General features: G+C 41.6%; 1 protein-coding gene across 3 annotated transcripts in view; it reads left to right on the top strand.

The window, feature by feature from the left end:
• The first annotated feature begins 1,138 nt into the window (after positions 1-1,138).
• Positions 1,139-16,487, top strand: part of LOC306970530 (connector enhancer of kinase suppressor of ras 2-like) — a 45,388-nt gene continuing 30,039 nt past the window's right edge. For 2 of the 3 annotated variants that reach the window (XM_079566521.1, XM_079566522.1), the window contains exons 1-4: positions 1,139-1,442; positions 9,407-9,570; positions 11,638-11,840; positions 15,842-15,947. In XM_079566521.1, coding sequence (XP_079422647.1) covers positions 1,379-1,442; positions 9,407-9,570; positions 11,638-11,840; positions 15,842-15,947 — 537 coding nt within the window. In that variant the 5' untranslated portion in view covers positions 1,139-1,378. The remainder of the gene's footprint in view (positions 1,443-9,406; positions 9,571-11,637; positions 11,841-15,841; positions 15,948-16,487) is intronic. The other variant, XM_079566523.1, reaches the window with a different exon arrangement.

A 16,487-nucleotide genomic window follows, 5' to 3' on the forward strand; every position in this document is an offset into this window, starting at 1 on the left:
GGATGACCATAAGTGTACCTGCCTGCAAATGGCTGCACGTGCAACTGAAACTTTCTGCACGTTCATCTACAGTTCTTATCTTTGCTCATGTTTTAGCTGCCTTTACTACTTTATTATTTGTGGTCATACCGCCTTTGCGATGCCCAGTCACGTCAGACCTTGGAAGCTAAGCAGGGAAGGGCCTGGTCGGTACTTGGATGGGAGACCGTTTGGGAACACCAGGAAGCCTCGCGAATGTAGTGAGTGAGTGAGTGGTTGGTGGTGGTCGGAGGGGCCGATGGCGCAGACTGGTTGCCTCGCTTCCGTCAGTCTACCCCAGGGCAGCTGTGGCTACAATAGTAGTACCACCACCGGGTATGGAGTGAATGAATAATGCAATGTAAAGCGTGTTTAAGTGTCCAGAAAAGCGCTATATAAAACCAATGCATTATTATTATTTAAAAAGTCTTGCTTGAACATCAGTGGTCCTAAACTAAAGGGCGCGCTCTAGTGGCTGGTGACAAACTGATTGAACTTCGAGGTTACCAAATGCCTGGTTTATATCTACGTCTACTTTGTGTTTGTGTTCACGGAATGTTGTGGATTCAAGGACAGAAAGTTATTTCTTTGCAGGTCTGAAGGTGTAAATTATAACCTACTGACGAAGCGGTAGAGTCACCCCATAACCGGGAGGTATGATGTTCACAATCCGGCTTGTTGCTGTTATGTGAATGCAGTGTGAGTGAGAGAATGGTGGTGATCTGAGTGACCGAGGGCGCAGATAGGCAGCCTCGTGGTCAGTACACCTCCCCATGAGGCGTCTGTGGCTACAATGGCCTACAGCCCCAGCGTTCTTATTATTGTTATCTTATCCAGAAGATGACAGTAGTGTGCCAATGGTAGAAAAATGTTGTTTCACATTCATATTGAGCCCCGCCCTTTGTTGTGTCCGCCTCCTCGTGGCACTTGTCATCAGTTATCGCTACATTGGTCCAGTGCGCGGAGAGGCGAGGGAGGATGCACAGAGCGAGCGCGCCCACCCAGCTGACACTGGGAAGTCACTGTCCGCATCTATGAACGCTTCAAGATGCATACTGGAGAGTGTACTGGCCAGTGTGCTCCACTGCCCTGATGCCACAGCGTTACGGCCACCGCGCCTCGTGAAGCGGATCAACGGCACAGGAACGTGCACAAGTCGCTCGGATTCACTCAAAACCCGGATTTGGACCTACCTGCATGTTTTGCCTCTAATTTGTAAACGTACAAACTGTGCAAAGAAGGATACAATCATCTGAGTCTGTTTTTGCTAAGAACGCTTTTTTCCCCTCTATATATCAGGCGTATGTTTTGAGAATCTGGACACCCTGACTGTTTCTCTTTGTTAAGACAAACTTCTGTCATGGCACTGGTCATGGAGCCAGTAAGCAAGTGGAGCTCGTCTCAAGTAGTCGACTGGATGAAAGGTATGGTAAGATTTGTACCGACACATCATCACCAAGCACAATTGGCCTGTGACACATCGATTGGAAATGCATTTGAACACGCTGGCTCTTTGAAACAAAAAGATCAAAACACCTGCTGATCCCGGGTTTAGCCTCAGCATCGTTTGGCTTAAAGGCGCCTTCCATCACTGTTCAAAGCGGTTTCGATGCAGAGACACTTTGTATCAATACAGTCAGATCCAAACACCGCGTTTTAAAAGGCTATTGTGCGCTGCAGCTTATTGTTAACGCGGGAGAGACTTGTCTTGCAAACATAGCATATCCTGTATAGGCAACATGCATGGATTATAAGCAGCATGTTTCTGCCTGAAGAGAGACATTTAAGCGCTGAGGCTATTTGTTTGGCATGAAGTTGTTCAAATCCCGTTTTGTGGGAAAAGGAGATGAGATCGTAAAGTCTCTTTAAAGCTTAAACACTGTAGGCTACTCTGCTGACTTTAAATTGTTCTCCTTCCACTTCACATGCATGTTTTTCTTTTGTCAATTGTAGACTTTTGCCTGTTCGATTAGATTAGTGTATCTCTTGTGTGTCAGCACAGGCAAATACATGTTTATGCAACACACTTGATGATGAAAAGTGGCCACATAGTCCAACATTGAAAATCAAGCCATTTCAGAGCCACAGTTAGTTGTTTGACTTATAGAGGTTAGTCCAGAATGTTTTAATCACTTCAAAATATAATGTCCTGACATAACAAGCCAGATCAAATCTTCTCGCTGCTTGATTGTGTAGGATCTGCATCCACAGCATCAGGACATATTTTTCATGTAAAATTCTTTATATTTGAAAATGTGATGCCATGTTGTTGTTTTGAGTCCCGGCCCTCACTGGTGATGAAATATCCACATTCGTTCTTTTTTACTGCTCCACACCAGGTCATAACTCAGTGCAGCTGCCTGTTCCACTGCCTTGGATTTATAGTGATTGTAAAGATCGGACCTGTTTCAGTCAATTACAAAGTCGAGATGCGTTTTACGAGAAGTAAAAGGTGCCACAAAGGTAATTTCATGGGGATATGGTGAAATGTAAAGACAAACCATCACTGAAAAATCCTTGTAATTTCTTTGAATTATTTTCCGACACATCAAAAGCAATGCAATTATTCCTTAGTGACAGCGTTAGAGGCGTTATTTTGACCAAGACTGGGTCAAAGCAGAACAAGCTTTTCAAGTTGGGTGATTGAAAAATGGTCCATAGAAGGAACAGTTGATACATGGAGAGAAGTCATATACTTTTCACTGCTGAGTGATGGTTTTAGGAGAGGGTGATATGGCCCAAAAAAATAAATGTCATTAAGGGGTAACTAAAGATATCTGCTTCTTCTTAGAGGTCACTTCTCTGTGATTGAATATTTAGCAAGGCTGACCAGCAGGAGTGAGTGAGGAATGAAAAGCAAGAGTAAACACATTCTGAGTCACGATAGTCTCTACTGAAAGGTCACAATTAGATTTGATATTATTTAGCCCTTGATGGTGGATAGCTCTAATCAAACAGACAAGCTTTTTATCTCATGTGCTGCAGTCATTGCTGTTTCTTTACAAATCATTGTTATCGGAATATTAGGCGACACAATATTGATATTACAAGAAGCTACAAAATATTGCTAAATCTCTGTGGTTTTCCATCTGACTCACATTTACCCACTGAATTGAGTTCACAATAATACTTTTCATTATGACCCCCAATAACTGAAATATTCTTATTAGTATGAGCTTATTGGCCTGGGAGTTCTTATCCGTTTCTTGCAACACAATATCACAGTGTAATGATTACAGTTTTAAACGAGATAATAAAGTAGGCCTATAATGCTGGAGATGACGGCTTGTGAGAGAGACTGGATATGACTCATAAGATACAGTTCTTATAGTGTCCCATATTTGACAATTGGAGCAGCGACCGTTTCAGTGCCCAGAGCCTGGTAATGCTAATTTAAAGTGCAGGGGAGGGGGACTGTTTATTCTTGTCTCCTGAGCTCTGTGAGGACTGGCAGCGTTTTGTCCATGACCATTCACACGTCCCATTATAAGCACCGCGCTCTGGGATGTCACTGGAGGCCAAATAGGGCCAAACTGTGACCTCCCCACTATCCCACGGGCCTTCCCCACCCTCCACCACCTCCTCCAGTGCCTTTGTGTGAGCGAGGTGCCCCATTCCCAGCTGTGACAAAGACCATTTAAACAAGAGGTTCTCATAAGTGGGCACAAAGGGCTCAGTGAGTTGAGTGACAATTTGCCCACATACTAGCGATCACTTAAGATGGTATCGTCTTGTTCTCAAATATGGTGTTGAACTTTCTTGCCTTCGTCCAAATGTCTTTAACGTCAATATAAAATATAGATCGTTTCATTTTGGATGAAGAATTGAATTGCGTTCACACAATCTTGCATCAGCTCTTTGCTTAGAATCTCAAACCAGTTGCTCTCCTGCCCTTTCCAAGCATCTCCCCAAAGGCTTTCTATTTCTACATACGCTTGATGATGAGTCACATTTTTATTTTCGTTGTGAACACACAGACATTTTGGTAAATATAGCAAAGAAAAAAGTTTCTTATATTCACGGCTGTTTTTGTTTTTTTGTTTTTTTAATATGTGTGTGTCAGCCATTCTCCAAGTCTGGAGCCTTGTGGACAACTGTCCCGTGCGTCTTCAGTAACATCAGTAGCTCTGCCATTTTTGTTACTTAAAAATGAGTGAACACCTACAGTTAGTGCTCGTGCTTCACTGGACAGGGCCTCGGTTTCCTCCGGGTTCTCTGGTCATGTCTTTGTGTGAATGACATGAATGATGTTGGTGAGGGTCTGATGGTGCAGATGTGTGGTGTCGCTAGGGATGATCGGAGCCGATACTGGAAAAAGTACGATATCGGGCGTCTGCTGAAAATATCCAATACTGAACCGACACCAGTTTGGGCTCTCAACGCCTTAAAAACACCTCCTAAATACACCTCCACCACCTATTTTTATTGTTGCTGCTCACCTATTGTATTTCTGCTGCTTGTTGTTCATGGGATACCTCGTTTTTATTCTATTTTACAGGCTGCACATTTTCCAGTCTGTTTATGCACAACACTGAGTGATCTTCTTGAACGCCGACTGTAACAAGTGAATTTCTCCATTGTGAGATCAATAAAGTATTATCTTATCTCATCTTATCTTAAATCTAAGTGAATATGGGCATGCTGTGGAGTATTCAATCGCAGCGTTAGTTTCAACCTTTGCAAATGTACTTTTGATCACAGCGCAAAATTCTATGGTTAGCAATAGCATGCTAAAGCTAGTGGGAACATGCTAATGCTAATGAAAACTAATCAACACTGGGACAGAAACTATGATACAAATACCTAAAGTGGCCTAATAAAATAAAATAACCACTGCTGAAGCCAAACATTTGTATTTCAGTTTAAGAAATACCTGATCTAACACATTTGTAATGATCAGATCATTTAATGTGAGTTGTTTATATGAATGTAATGTATTTAGTGTAGGAAAGCCATCCTTGTTAAATGTTTGTCTAAGCGTTTATCAATAGAGTTCGGGAAATTCCACAGTTACCATGGAGATCCGCCATCTTTGCAGCTGTTAGCATACATTTCCATTGACTAACATTAGCTAAAGACAGTATAAAAAGTGGTGAAAATAGCCGTAGAACAACTTCATTAGCTGCTGAGTTTTTTAATTTTAACTTTTAAAATCTCCATTAGTTTACAATTGCTGCTCCCATAATGCTTAGCGATATGACGTCCCACTCCCGAACTCTATAGATATAACTGATAATTGATCTGTAACATGACAATGAAATATGACTTTATTGATCTTACAATGGAGAAGAGTCAATAAAATGTTTCACTCAGAGAAAACCACTCCTAGGAAAGTCTCTTGGTATCGGTTGTAAATATCGGATATCGGCAGACACTCAAACCCCAGTATCGGTAACAAAAAAGCGGTGCATCTCTATGTGTCGCCCCATCTGTTGGTCTGCCGCCAAAAAGGCAGCCGTGGCTACATACGCACTTTGCACTCACTGCAGTAAGTGATGGCAAAATGGTCAGACTTGCATCTTTGTTTGTTGTTTGGTAATGTTTTTCTTTCTTTTTTTCTACATAATCCGTTATTGTCTTTTTTTTGTGTGAAACCAATAACTCTAGAATCCCCAGTATACCCATGCTTTTTGAAGTTATATCAGAGTAGGTTTAGTATAATCCTTTATGCTCCAAAAATAAAGCATTTCATGTCCCTTTTTATGTTAGGCCTATCAGTTGTTTATCTGCTCGCCGTCTCCATCTCTCTGGTGCATCTCTTTGCTTGTCTGAGGCTGATCGTGTCGAGAGATGGAGTCACAAAAAACTGCCATTATCACTGAACTAACAGCCTTGTCAATCTGCCCCGGCGCCATTAGTGGATTATGTCAAAGAGAGATTAGAACGTGTCGGCGCTGCGCTTTTAATTTCTCCGCAGCGTGCTTGATAATCTGACCTCGGGAGGGAATGGACAGGGTCACTCATGTAGCACAGATTACACAGTGTCATCATCAGAGATCCACAGCCGCGCTCTGTTATGACTTCAGGGACGACTTTGAAACAAGATATTACATTCAGAGGGCTTGTATTGAGTGGGGAAATGAAATGTAATAGATATTTACAGGAATGTGATATCTGTGGTGTTGGCAAATTATTCTTTTTTTTTTGCAAAACTCAGTGTCAAATAGTTATGTCAAAGGTTAAAGGTATCTGACCTTTCAATGGCCCAGCGGCTGTATGGGCTGCATGGTGCCTTTATTCTCCATCACAGGAAAGCAAATGCTCTGGGACGCTTCAGGATCAGTTGTTTTCAGGGTTTATGGTAGTTTTTACTTTATTTTATTGAATATACACATTCAAGTGCATTAACGGTAACAAGAAATATACATCAAACAAAACAACACATTCAAAGGAGCAATAAGAAATGTATAAGGGATGAAATCACAGCAAATTTGTATTCACGAACATACAAAATCATAACATATTGTATAATTTTTCATGTGCAACTGAAGTTAATGAGGCTTTTCAGTAAAAAAGAAAATTCTAATTCTGTCCACATCTTCAATGAAAAACAGTAAAATTAAAAGTCTTTTTCACAGAAATCACATTTAGGATCATTTGTACTTAGATATTGTGTAGTATTTTAAAATGTAATTCTTTAATTGTATCGTTTATACTGAATTTCTAAGTTTTCTGTTTGGTTTACTCTGCTGATTGAACAGTCGCCATGGTTACGCATACGTCCCATCCTCCTAAAGTGATTTGCCAATTTCTTATAAGTCTGTGCTCTTTGTTTATCATCTGAGCTTAGTTTGTTTGGTGGTTGGGGTTGCGCTTTACTTTGCAGCACATTAATAACAAGGTAATAGGCTGGAAATAGCGTAGGAACAAGGGATAACAAAGGATAATGCATTTCACAGTCCTGTTTCCACATAGTGCCAAGAATATATAATGTTTCCTAAGTGAGTTTTCCTATGAGATAAGATCAGGGTGAAGTCATATCACCTTGACCTGTTTTCATTTAATTACCATATAGGCTCCACATCATTACAGTTTTAGGTACCGTGCTATTACTGTGCTGCAAAGTAAAGTGCTGCCCTGGTTGATCTCCATCTCCAGTACTGTGTTTGTTTGTTTTTTTACATGTGCATTTGTTTTGGTCGTGTTAACTCAATCATGGCTGAGCAATGGCAACTGTAAGATACATCTCTTTCTCTCAGGACACGAACATTGCTTAGTTCACGATGGGGTTAATAAAGTTTTTAGTTTGACCTGTGAGAGCCTATAATACTTAAAGGAAGAACACAAGGCAGTGCAATTTAAACGGAGGAAATGAATGTGAGGCTGCCATCAGAGCACCGCTCTAAGTGCTGCTTGTAATAAACCATGCCTCAGTCGACCTCTTCTCTTTTTATAAGCGATGCCCTCTCGCCAGTGGCACATAGTGCAACAGTTGCGCCACATGGAAGATAATCATCGCGTTTAGAGCTAGCGCTGTCCTTGTGGCCCAATATCTTTAAAAATGAGAAGAAAGGCCTGTCTTCCCTTGATGCTTGAAGTAGTGATGGGATTTAATAGCTTGTTCATAGCTGAATTCTTCTTTGCGCCGCCCGCCATACAAAGTTCGGGGGTCCCCCACTATAATGGAGCGTGGGCCACAGTATCTATCTTTACTTCTTTTTTTCCTAGTTTCTACAAAACAATCCCCAAATCCTCTGCTATGGTTGTACTTACTTCAATAGCAAACAATAGGGAGCTGAATCTTTGAAATCCGTCCATTTCAAAAGCTGCTCAAAAATCGGGCAAATTTTCATATTATTTCTAAGGAGCCAGTCATCACTAATTGACGTGAAGTAAAAGGTTTGATTAGAATCATACAAGCTTCCTCACCGCTGTTTTTTTTTTTTTTTTTTTTATATGTATGTGGACAACTTTGACAGTCCTAACAGTCCTAGGTGCTCTCCTTGTTATAGTAATGTACTTGATTTGAAAATGATGCAATATTTCTTTCACTTAAAGGGGCTAGATGCAAGTTAGTCACTTTATGCTCACTACTGCCACCTCAGGTCTTACGCGTAACTGCAGCTTCTCTATTAAGCTTGTGCATGACGGCACTTCGGACCCGAATTAACACCTTTTTGAGTGACAGTGCAGGATTTTGGAGGCAGTTGTGGTGAACAGGTCTGAGCTCATTCTGCATATTAGGACATGGCTGAAAAATGTAGAGGGATGAAAATACTTAGTTTTAACATTTTTTAAACTCTGTATAGTCCCTTTAAGTTGCCAACCCTTTGTACATGTACACAATACTTTGGGGTACAATTAAAGGAAATAGGCTCCTTCTTCTACTTCTGTGCTGAACAATGTGTTGCCTGCTGTGCTTTATGCTGTTTTCTAGTGTTCACTCAGTCGCATCTGTGCAAAACCTGCTCTTGTCATAAATGAGAGCCGTTAACTGTTCATATTAAAAAACTGATGCGGTCATAAACGTCGCATTACGAGCTTGAAGTCTTGAGTTATTTCTTTGTCTATCCTCGAGGCCAGAAAACCCCAGCCAAATCCTGCCTCCTGGTCTCCATGGTGATGCGGGGAAATACTTCATTGACAAATAGAGACTCAATTAAGTTGGTAAACAGGCTGATTAGTTAAGGTCTGTGGTTTTTTTTTCCCCCTTAGCGTGAAAAACCGTTAAGTTTCCAGTCTTTGCTTGAGCTGCCAGCCAAACCCATCAGGAATTCATGATCAGGACGAGCCTCGTCCTTTCATCACGTGTTCGATGGTCTTTTCTGTGAGATGAGCTCAGGGCTGTGTGAGGAAGGAAAGAGGCTGAGGGTATAGAAAACACTAACAAAGGATACTCTCTCTGTCACCAGCAGCAGTGTTTAGAATGCAGTACGTTATCAGGGATTTGACGGGATATGCACATATTTGCTTTGCAGTTTTTAAACATTAAGACATAAAAAAGCAAACACTGAAACACACAGATGTGACACGTCTTTGAGGTTCAAGTCCTGTGATATTTTTGCTAGCCTGTTTTTTTACTTAAGTTGTGTCATCTGGTTGGATTGGATTCTGATGTGTTGAGGTTCAGTGTCTCATATTGTTGCAAATACATAAAGACATGCAACAGTTTGATTTATGCAAAACAAGCTATACATCTGATACAGTTTCACTTGTTTGATCACTCGTCCCTCTGAGCTCCTCTGATACTAACCTCAGCAGACAAGAATCACCAGGAGAGATCTGCTGCTCTGACTCAGCCTTCATCACTCATTACATCTTCACACTTACCCATTTCTCTCCTCCACTTCATACAGTTTACCTGTGTTCAAATACACATCAATCACTCCCTTTGTAAAACAGCCTGTGTGTCTCATGCTGTACCTGACCTGTTTGTGTTTTGCCCCAGGTTTGGACGATTGCCTGCAGCAGTACATAAAGAACTTTGAGAGGGAGAACGTGGGGGGAGACCAGCTGCTGCGGATCACCCACCAGGAGCTGGAGGACCTGGGTGTGTCTCGCATCGGACACCAGGAGCTCATCCTCGAGGCTGTGGACCTGCTCTGTGCTCTGGTCAGTCTGGAACTCCTTCACTTTTGATCTTAGGCATATCAACTGCCTTTGTACTTTTAAGAAACGTCTTGAAAACATTATTTAAAGAGATCTCACTACTGTAGCCAATAATATGTTGGCAAGAAGCTTTAATCACTGACCTTCTCCACAGCAAAAACTTTAATTTCCAAAGATCACAGTAAACATGTTAGTTTTAATAATCAGTCCCGAACATCCCCTGCCGGCAGATCTCCCAGCTGTCATTAGTGCAGACAAGGATTACTGCCTCTTTTACTTCAAGTGATTTCCCAAGTACAAGTGGTGTGCCGATGGGAGGGCTGTAAACATGTGTAACACTTAAACGTGTCATGTATAAAAACATTGTTAAAAGATATGCAGATGGGTAGATACTGCGTACTGACTTGTTTAGTCATTTTCTACTACTCACACTTACTCAGCTGAATTAGCACTTGGACGTAGCCCAATGACAAACCGCTGAGATGACCGGTCCCTCACATACCGGGCTGTGTCGCTCCATAACTCAAATGTAGAACAATCAAGAATAACAAGCACTGATTCACGCTCTGTTTTGCCATTGAGTGGATGTCCGAAAACCACAATGTTAAAGTAAAGTGTTTCTTGTCAGACATTCCCAATCCACAGACCAGTTTCTGAGTGAATCTGACAGTTGCTATATAAATGAAAGTTCTTCTTCTTCTTCAGTGATTTGCAGCCTGTTCAGATTAGACAGTCACAGATAATGTATTGCCTGATTGGCTTACAGGTAAAACATACTTTTAATCTTATTTTTTCCTGAAACAGCACTTTGCATTGTTGCCCAAATCCAGTTATTTTAAACAAACACTATCTGATGCAACAGGAGGCAAAGTCTGCTGGACACTGACTAATTCAAGCAGTGTCCAGGGAATTTCGCCAGGTGCATCTTCTGAAGACATTGTTGGATGGCGTCTACTGTACCCGGATACTAGGCCACAACTAAATTTAGATTGGCAGCTAACTATGTGTTCATAATTCTGATTCTGATTCTGAGTATTTAAAGGGTATGTTTGATAAATGTTCACTTTTTTTGTTCTTATTTTAGCTACTTGCAGTAGAGCTAGTCTGTGCAAATGTGTGTTTGTATACAAAAGATTTATACAGTGGATTTAAGCAGAACACATAAGGACACAGACATAGTGATGAGTAAGAAGGATTTCTTCTTTAACCCAAGAGACCACGTAAGGCCAGAGGGAGATACAACGTTCATGGGTCACAGATGCTATCTCAGACTAAAGTCTCTTGTCCGGCACGGCACATGAGGGATCTACTACAACCTCAAAGCTCCTTACATAACTGGGATTTGGCTTTAAGTCCGTAAGGCAGTGCTGTATTAAATATGATTAGTGGGTCCTCCTGCCTCTCCCAAGATACAGTGACGCGACAGATGCCCGCAGCGATCTGGTGTGCGTTCGTGCAATAGTCAGTCGTAACGAATGCTCAACTGAAGAGACAGCTCCACAGAGTGTGCCGGCTCAACGCTTGTCCCCTCACATGGCAGTGGTCACGTGATGAGTGGTCTCCCACTGTGCTGGTCAGACTGGCCTTTTGTAAGCGCTGATCCCTGTCTCTGTACGTAAAAGACAAACGGGATGTTCTTAGAAAGCATACAGTGTGGCACCAAACCAGAAACTTATTACACACGTGGGACCTGGATCTTTTCTCACACTCCAGGACTTGTGAGTTGACCCCACTTATTTTGAACAGGAACTCATACATTTTGTTATTTTTCACAATAAACATGGATTGCTCTCCCTTTCTTTGAATTTGTACAAAAATTAACATCACTTTTTGCTGATTTGACCTTTATAGTAACCAGGAAAGTCCCGCTAGAAAATGTTATTATCTTTTTTTTCACCAAAGTACTTCGTTTTAAGTTTTCCACTACAATCACACACATCTGCAGTACAATTTGTTCACTTGCGCTTGCACCTCAGGGCTCATAAGCAGTCCTTAGATAGAACACCGCCATCCTGAGTGTGAGTCAGACACTGATAATCTTAATAGTAAAACCAGCTTTTCCTTTTTTAGAACTATGGGCTGGAGACAGAGAACCTGAAGACACTTTCTCATAAATTGAATGCGTCGGCGAAGAACCTGCAGAACTTCATCACGGGGAGGCGGCGCAGCGGACACTACGACGGAAGAGCCACTCGAAAGCTGCCCAATGACTTCCTGACTTCAGTGGTGGACCTCATCGCTGCCGCCAAGAGCCTCCTGGCCTGGCTCGACAGGTGAGAGCTGCTAAATGCTGTGACTCTACACTAATCAATACACACGATAATCTCATCAGAACGACCATCTTTCATATCATATAAACGTCATGTATCATCGTATCACCTACCTGAGGGCGAGCAACCTGTTTAAGAGATTACACAAAGCGAATTTCAACTAACTATTTGATTTAAATTAACTTATTTTCATCCCGACAACGTTTTAGGCAATGACACGCGGTCAGGGGAGGCCTCACCAGTCATCATGGAAAAAAAAAACCAACACTTTATGAAAAAAGTCACTTCTCTTAAGGGATTCCCTATGATTTTAATCAATCTTGTGGTTAAAAAATGCCCAAATGTTTTATCAGTTGTCGATATTGTGTAAAGAGGGTGGAGCTGCGGCGAGAGCGCAAGGGCTCTGCTCATTCACTCAGCGCTCTGTCCCATTCGGGGCTTTTTTCGCCCAGTAAAAGTAAAATTCATTTGTAAATGGGTTGCTGTTGTGCACGTTGGATTTCTATCACCTGGATAAAGAATCAGGCAAAAGAACGACTTGTTTAACCTGTTCATTTAACTTTAAATCGCGTTTTGATCCAATGCACTGCCCTGACGACCCGAGGGGGGCGTTGTGTCAGCGCTACACATTTCTACAAAACATGTGGACAACAAGTGAAAACCAGTCTGTTTTATTATTTTGCACGGTTTAGGAGAGGCAATTTAAACGTAAAAGAGTAAATAAAACATTTTATGGATGTCTTTATGTTGAAAATGTCAATGCGACCATGTACCGCCCACATGGCGCATCAGGAATGTCATTAATTTATCATTTGGACGGGCGGGGTATAAGACCCGGTCACGTTTACTATGTTGTCTTTTAATTTTTATTTGCAATGTCGAGATAATGTATTTTATGTTTAAATGTGTTGCTATTGAATGCTATTCCAAAGTAAGAGAATACTTGAGGCAGCAAATTGCATTTTTTTCCTGCAGTTTTGTTTGCTTTGTATTGGAGTCAATAGCATGTGCCTCACCGCACATCACTGGTTTTAGGGCCATACCACATTAAAGGTAGCAAAGGTAACACCCAAGTTTAGATGTGATTGTCCTTCCTTTTTTAGACCAGTAAGAGCACATGAGCTGGGTTGTTTTTGTCAACAAAGACTATAACGCACCCGCTACGTGTGACACAGGGCGGTGGTGTCAGGTCAGGTGGCCTCACATGGGGCAGGGTGCGCCCCTCTCTCCCTCTCTCCCCTGCGTGCTACAATCTGGGCCTCATAGATCCATGGGTCTGATCGCGCGACTGACAGCAATGTCACGCCGATGTTTATCTTTCTCAGGGCAGTTTTTCCCCCTATTGAACACAGAAAACATGTTGATGAACGAGTGTCAATAAAAAAAATCTCGAGACATCAGAGGATGAGGAGGCTTCTTATCCAAATGAATTTGTTGAAATACTAATTACTTTTTAATGAAACGGACTAAAACTAGAACTTACTCCTCTCGCATGTTGTGAGAGCGAAAGAGATGGCGAGTATGAGAGAGCATATCGATGATGCGTCCCGCTCTAGCGCCAGTATTCACGCGCGCGGGGCAAACTCCATGCAGCATACGCAATCAAAACACCAGCACGTGCGACCCACCGTCACCCACAGTAGTTGAAAATATTCCAGTCTGTAGGAGGAAAAGCATGGGGAGGGCCTGCTGTGCGTAACATCGCCGTGGGAGACTGTCAAGCCCAATTACTGCGCCAGGTATGAAGCTGAAGATTGCACATCGCGCCACCCGTCTGTACTCTGTCTAGTCCACAGTCTGCACTTAGAAAGAGTTTGAGTTTTTGCCGACTAAAACTAGACTTGAACTATTCACATTTAGAAATTACTAAAATGTGACTAAAACTACTGCCTTTAAGCAGCATTTATGTAGCCCCCCTCTTTGCACTTTTTACGAAATAGCTCCCCCAGAAAAATTAGTTCATCATAATTTGTCGTTCTTGCAAAGTTTAGAATTCCCATTTAGCAGAGTTCCGGCCTCCTAGAGCCTGTAACAAGAGAAAAAGGCATTGTTTTACGTTGACATCTGCTATAAATTAGTTTGAAATTGAGACGCATGAGATTCAGTGCCGTAATGTAGATGTTGGATGGATACAATTGTCTGCTTCTTGGTCTATTTTCTGCTGCATAACTCACTGCTGTGGTGCCTCTGCTTCCAAAGAAATCCGCCTCCAACAAACGGTTATAATCCTGGGACTGCTTTATGTTAACACCACATTTGCATTAGATGTTCTCTATTTCCATAGCTAATCAACTAACAAGGAGAGAAAAGGCTTATAGGAAGATGGCCTCACAGGCTTCGGGCAAGTCTATTTTTACGTGGATTTATGCCTCTGTGGGATTGACTCAGTGTTTGTGTCTGCACATGTCTGATCAATGCGCCGTTCAAAACTGGCTGAATTTAAATAACATCATCTAATTGCAGAAGACACTCTTTGGGCAAGACGAGGATATGTAGGTGGAGTCACAGCATAGCAACAGAAGGCAAATGAGTGTCAATTCTACATATATTTATGTGGTCCTGGGGAGCTGTTGAAATATGCACAATTGCTCCCACAATTGGGGAAAAGAACCTCGAAACTCAGGTAAAAACGAGCTGCCTCAATGCAGAAATGAGCAGATTCATTAATTTATCGTTTTATTTCAACTGTATTGTTAAATGACGCTCCTTTCATGAATTTACAGTCAGACGCCATTGTCCTTGGAGTCACATAATTGCGAGAGAAATGCCTGACATTAACCAACAAAAGGCAAATGAGTGTGATGTTTCATAAAACCCGGCGTTTGAGAAGAACACCAAAGTGACAACAGACCGTTTTTATTTGATAACATCAAAATCCCCACTTTGTAAAGCACATGAATTTAATCGACACAATGACGTCAAGTCTCATGAAAATGAGCACCCCAGTCTACACAAACGCGGCCTGTTTGTTTTGACTCTGTCCGGAGTGTTTGGGGTCCTGTTTACTATAGCGTGATGATTGAGGTGGTGACTGTTGTTGTGCGGGGGATCAAAGTTAAGGTGGTGAACTTCATTGTCCCCTCAGGGAAATTTGACACAATCTTTGATGCTGCTGGGGCAACCCATAAGGAGCAGATGTGGAACCAGGCTAATACGTTTGTTAAGTGTGACGTCACGACTTCTGCTTCCGGGTCCTAGCAGACCGGCAAATATGCGAGAAAAAACTCATAAAAAACTTTTAAAAACAACCATCAATATTTCTGAAACTCAATGGAGAGTTACTGAGCCTACTTATTTCTCAGACTCATTAGCCAAAAATGCTGCACCTATTGCTAAAAAAGTAATATTTACTAAAGTCACTACTTCCGGCGTTAGCGTAGCTGCATGCCGTTAGCATTTTTCTGCAAAACCGGAAGAACCGATTTTGGTAAATATTACTTTTATAACAGAAGGTACAGCATTTTTGGCTAATGGGCCTGATAAATAAGTATGTTCAGTAACTGTGTTGAGTTTCAGAAGTATTGATTGTGGTATTAAATAGTTTTTTGTTACCATGGAGATCAGCTGTGATATGTAACTTTTGATACATTTTCATGAGTTTAAGACTGATTTATGATTGTTATTTATTATAACACAAGTAGAACACAAACAAAAGAAAATGTCTAGCCAACAGTTTTAAACTAACACGTTTGCTATAAAAGGTGAAAAACTGGTGAGGCAGTTAGTCAGCACTATTAAAGCCCATAACAGCCTCAAGTGAACAATCGGGACGTGCGGGAGGGTCAGTGAGAGCTAGAAAGGCATTTTGGCACCAGCTGAGAGATTTTACTCAACTACCTTTGACTTTCACGGTCTGACTCAGGTAACAACTTAACACCTGAGTGGCCTGAACCCCCTCGACAGCTGTTACTTGTTTGTCTGAATGCTAAATATTCACAGAACAAACACTGACTATTTCCAGTTCCTCGAATTATAACAAAGGATGGTCTAATGGTTCATTCCAGGTGCTCTTTCTTTTTCAGGTCTCCATTCGCGGCCGTGGCTGATTACTCCGTCACCAGAAACAACGTCATACAGTTGTGTCTCGAGCTGACCACGATTGTTCAACAGGTACGAAAAGGAGTCTTTGTCCCAATAATTGTATGCTTTTATTCTTGAAGTGAATCATGAGTAACGGAAATGGTAAGAAGTGGCACTTACTCATTGGCCTCATCAGTGACGCGAGAGAACTAGCAGCACTGTAGTGTGGATGTATTCAGCTTCAATTATTCTCGAGCCCGCCGAATTATGCAGGATCGGAGGTGGATGAAGTCGTTTTTCTTGCACTTTGAAGTTTTACTTTTTTAGTTGAAGGATTACTGTAAATACTACTAATATAAGTACAATTTATAGGAAGGAACAATAGTACTGCTGCCTTGACTTACACTACAGACTTGTCATGTATACTGTGGGTAACATAGTGATTTTTATCATATCAAAATGTATTACCCCCCAGGGAAAATAATTTTTCACATACACAGTGTGTTTTTCACAATAGGACAGACAGAACAGCAATGAACATACGATAGGCAGAGTACACTTTAAGCTGCTGTTAAAAAATGTGATAGCTTCTTTTAAAACGAGCCCTGCTGTATTTGAGTGCCCTGTACC

The sequence above is a fragment of the Gobius niger genome, assembly GCF_951799975.1.
Source record: "Gobius niger genome assembly, chromosome: 11".
NCBI lineage: Eukaryota > Metazoa > Chordata > Actinopteri > Gobiiformes > Gobiidae > Gobius > Gobius niger.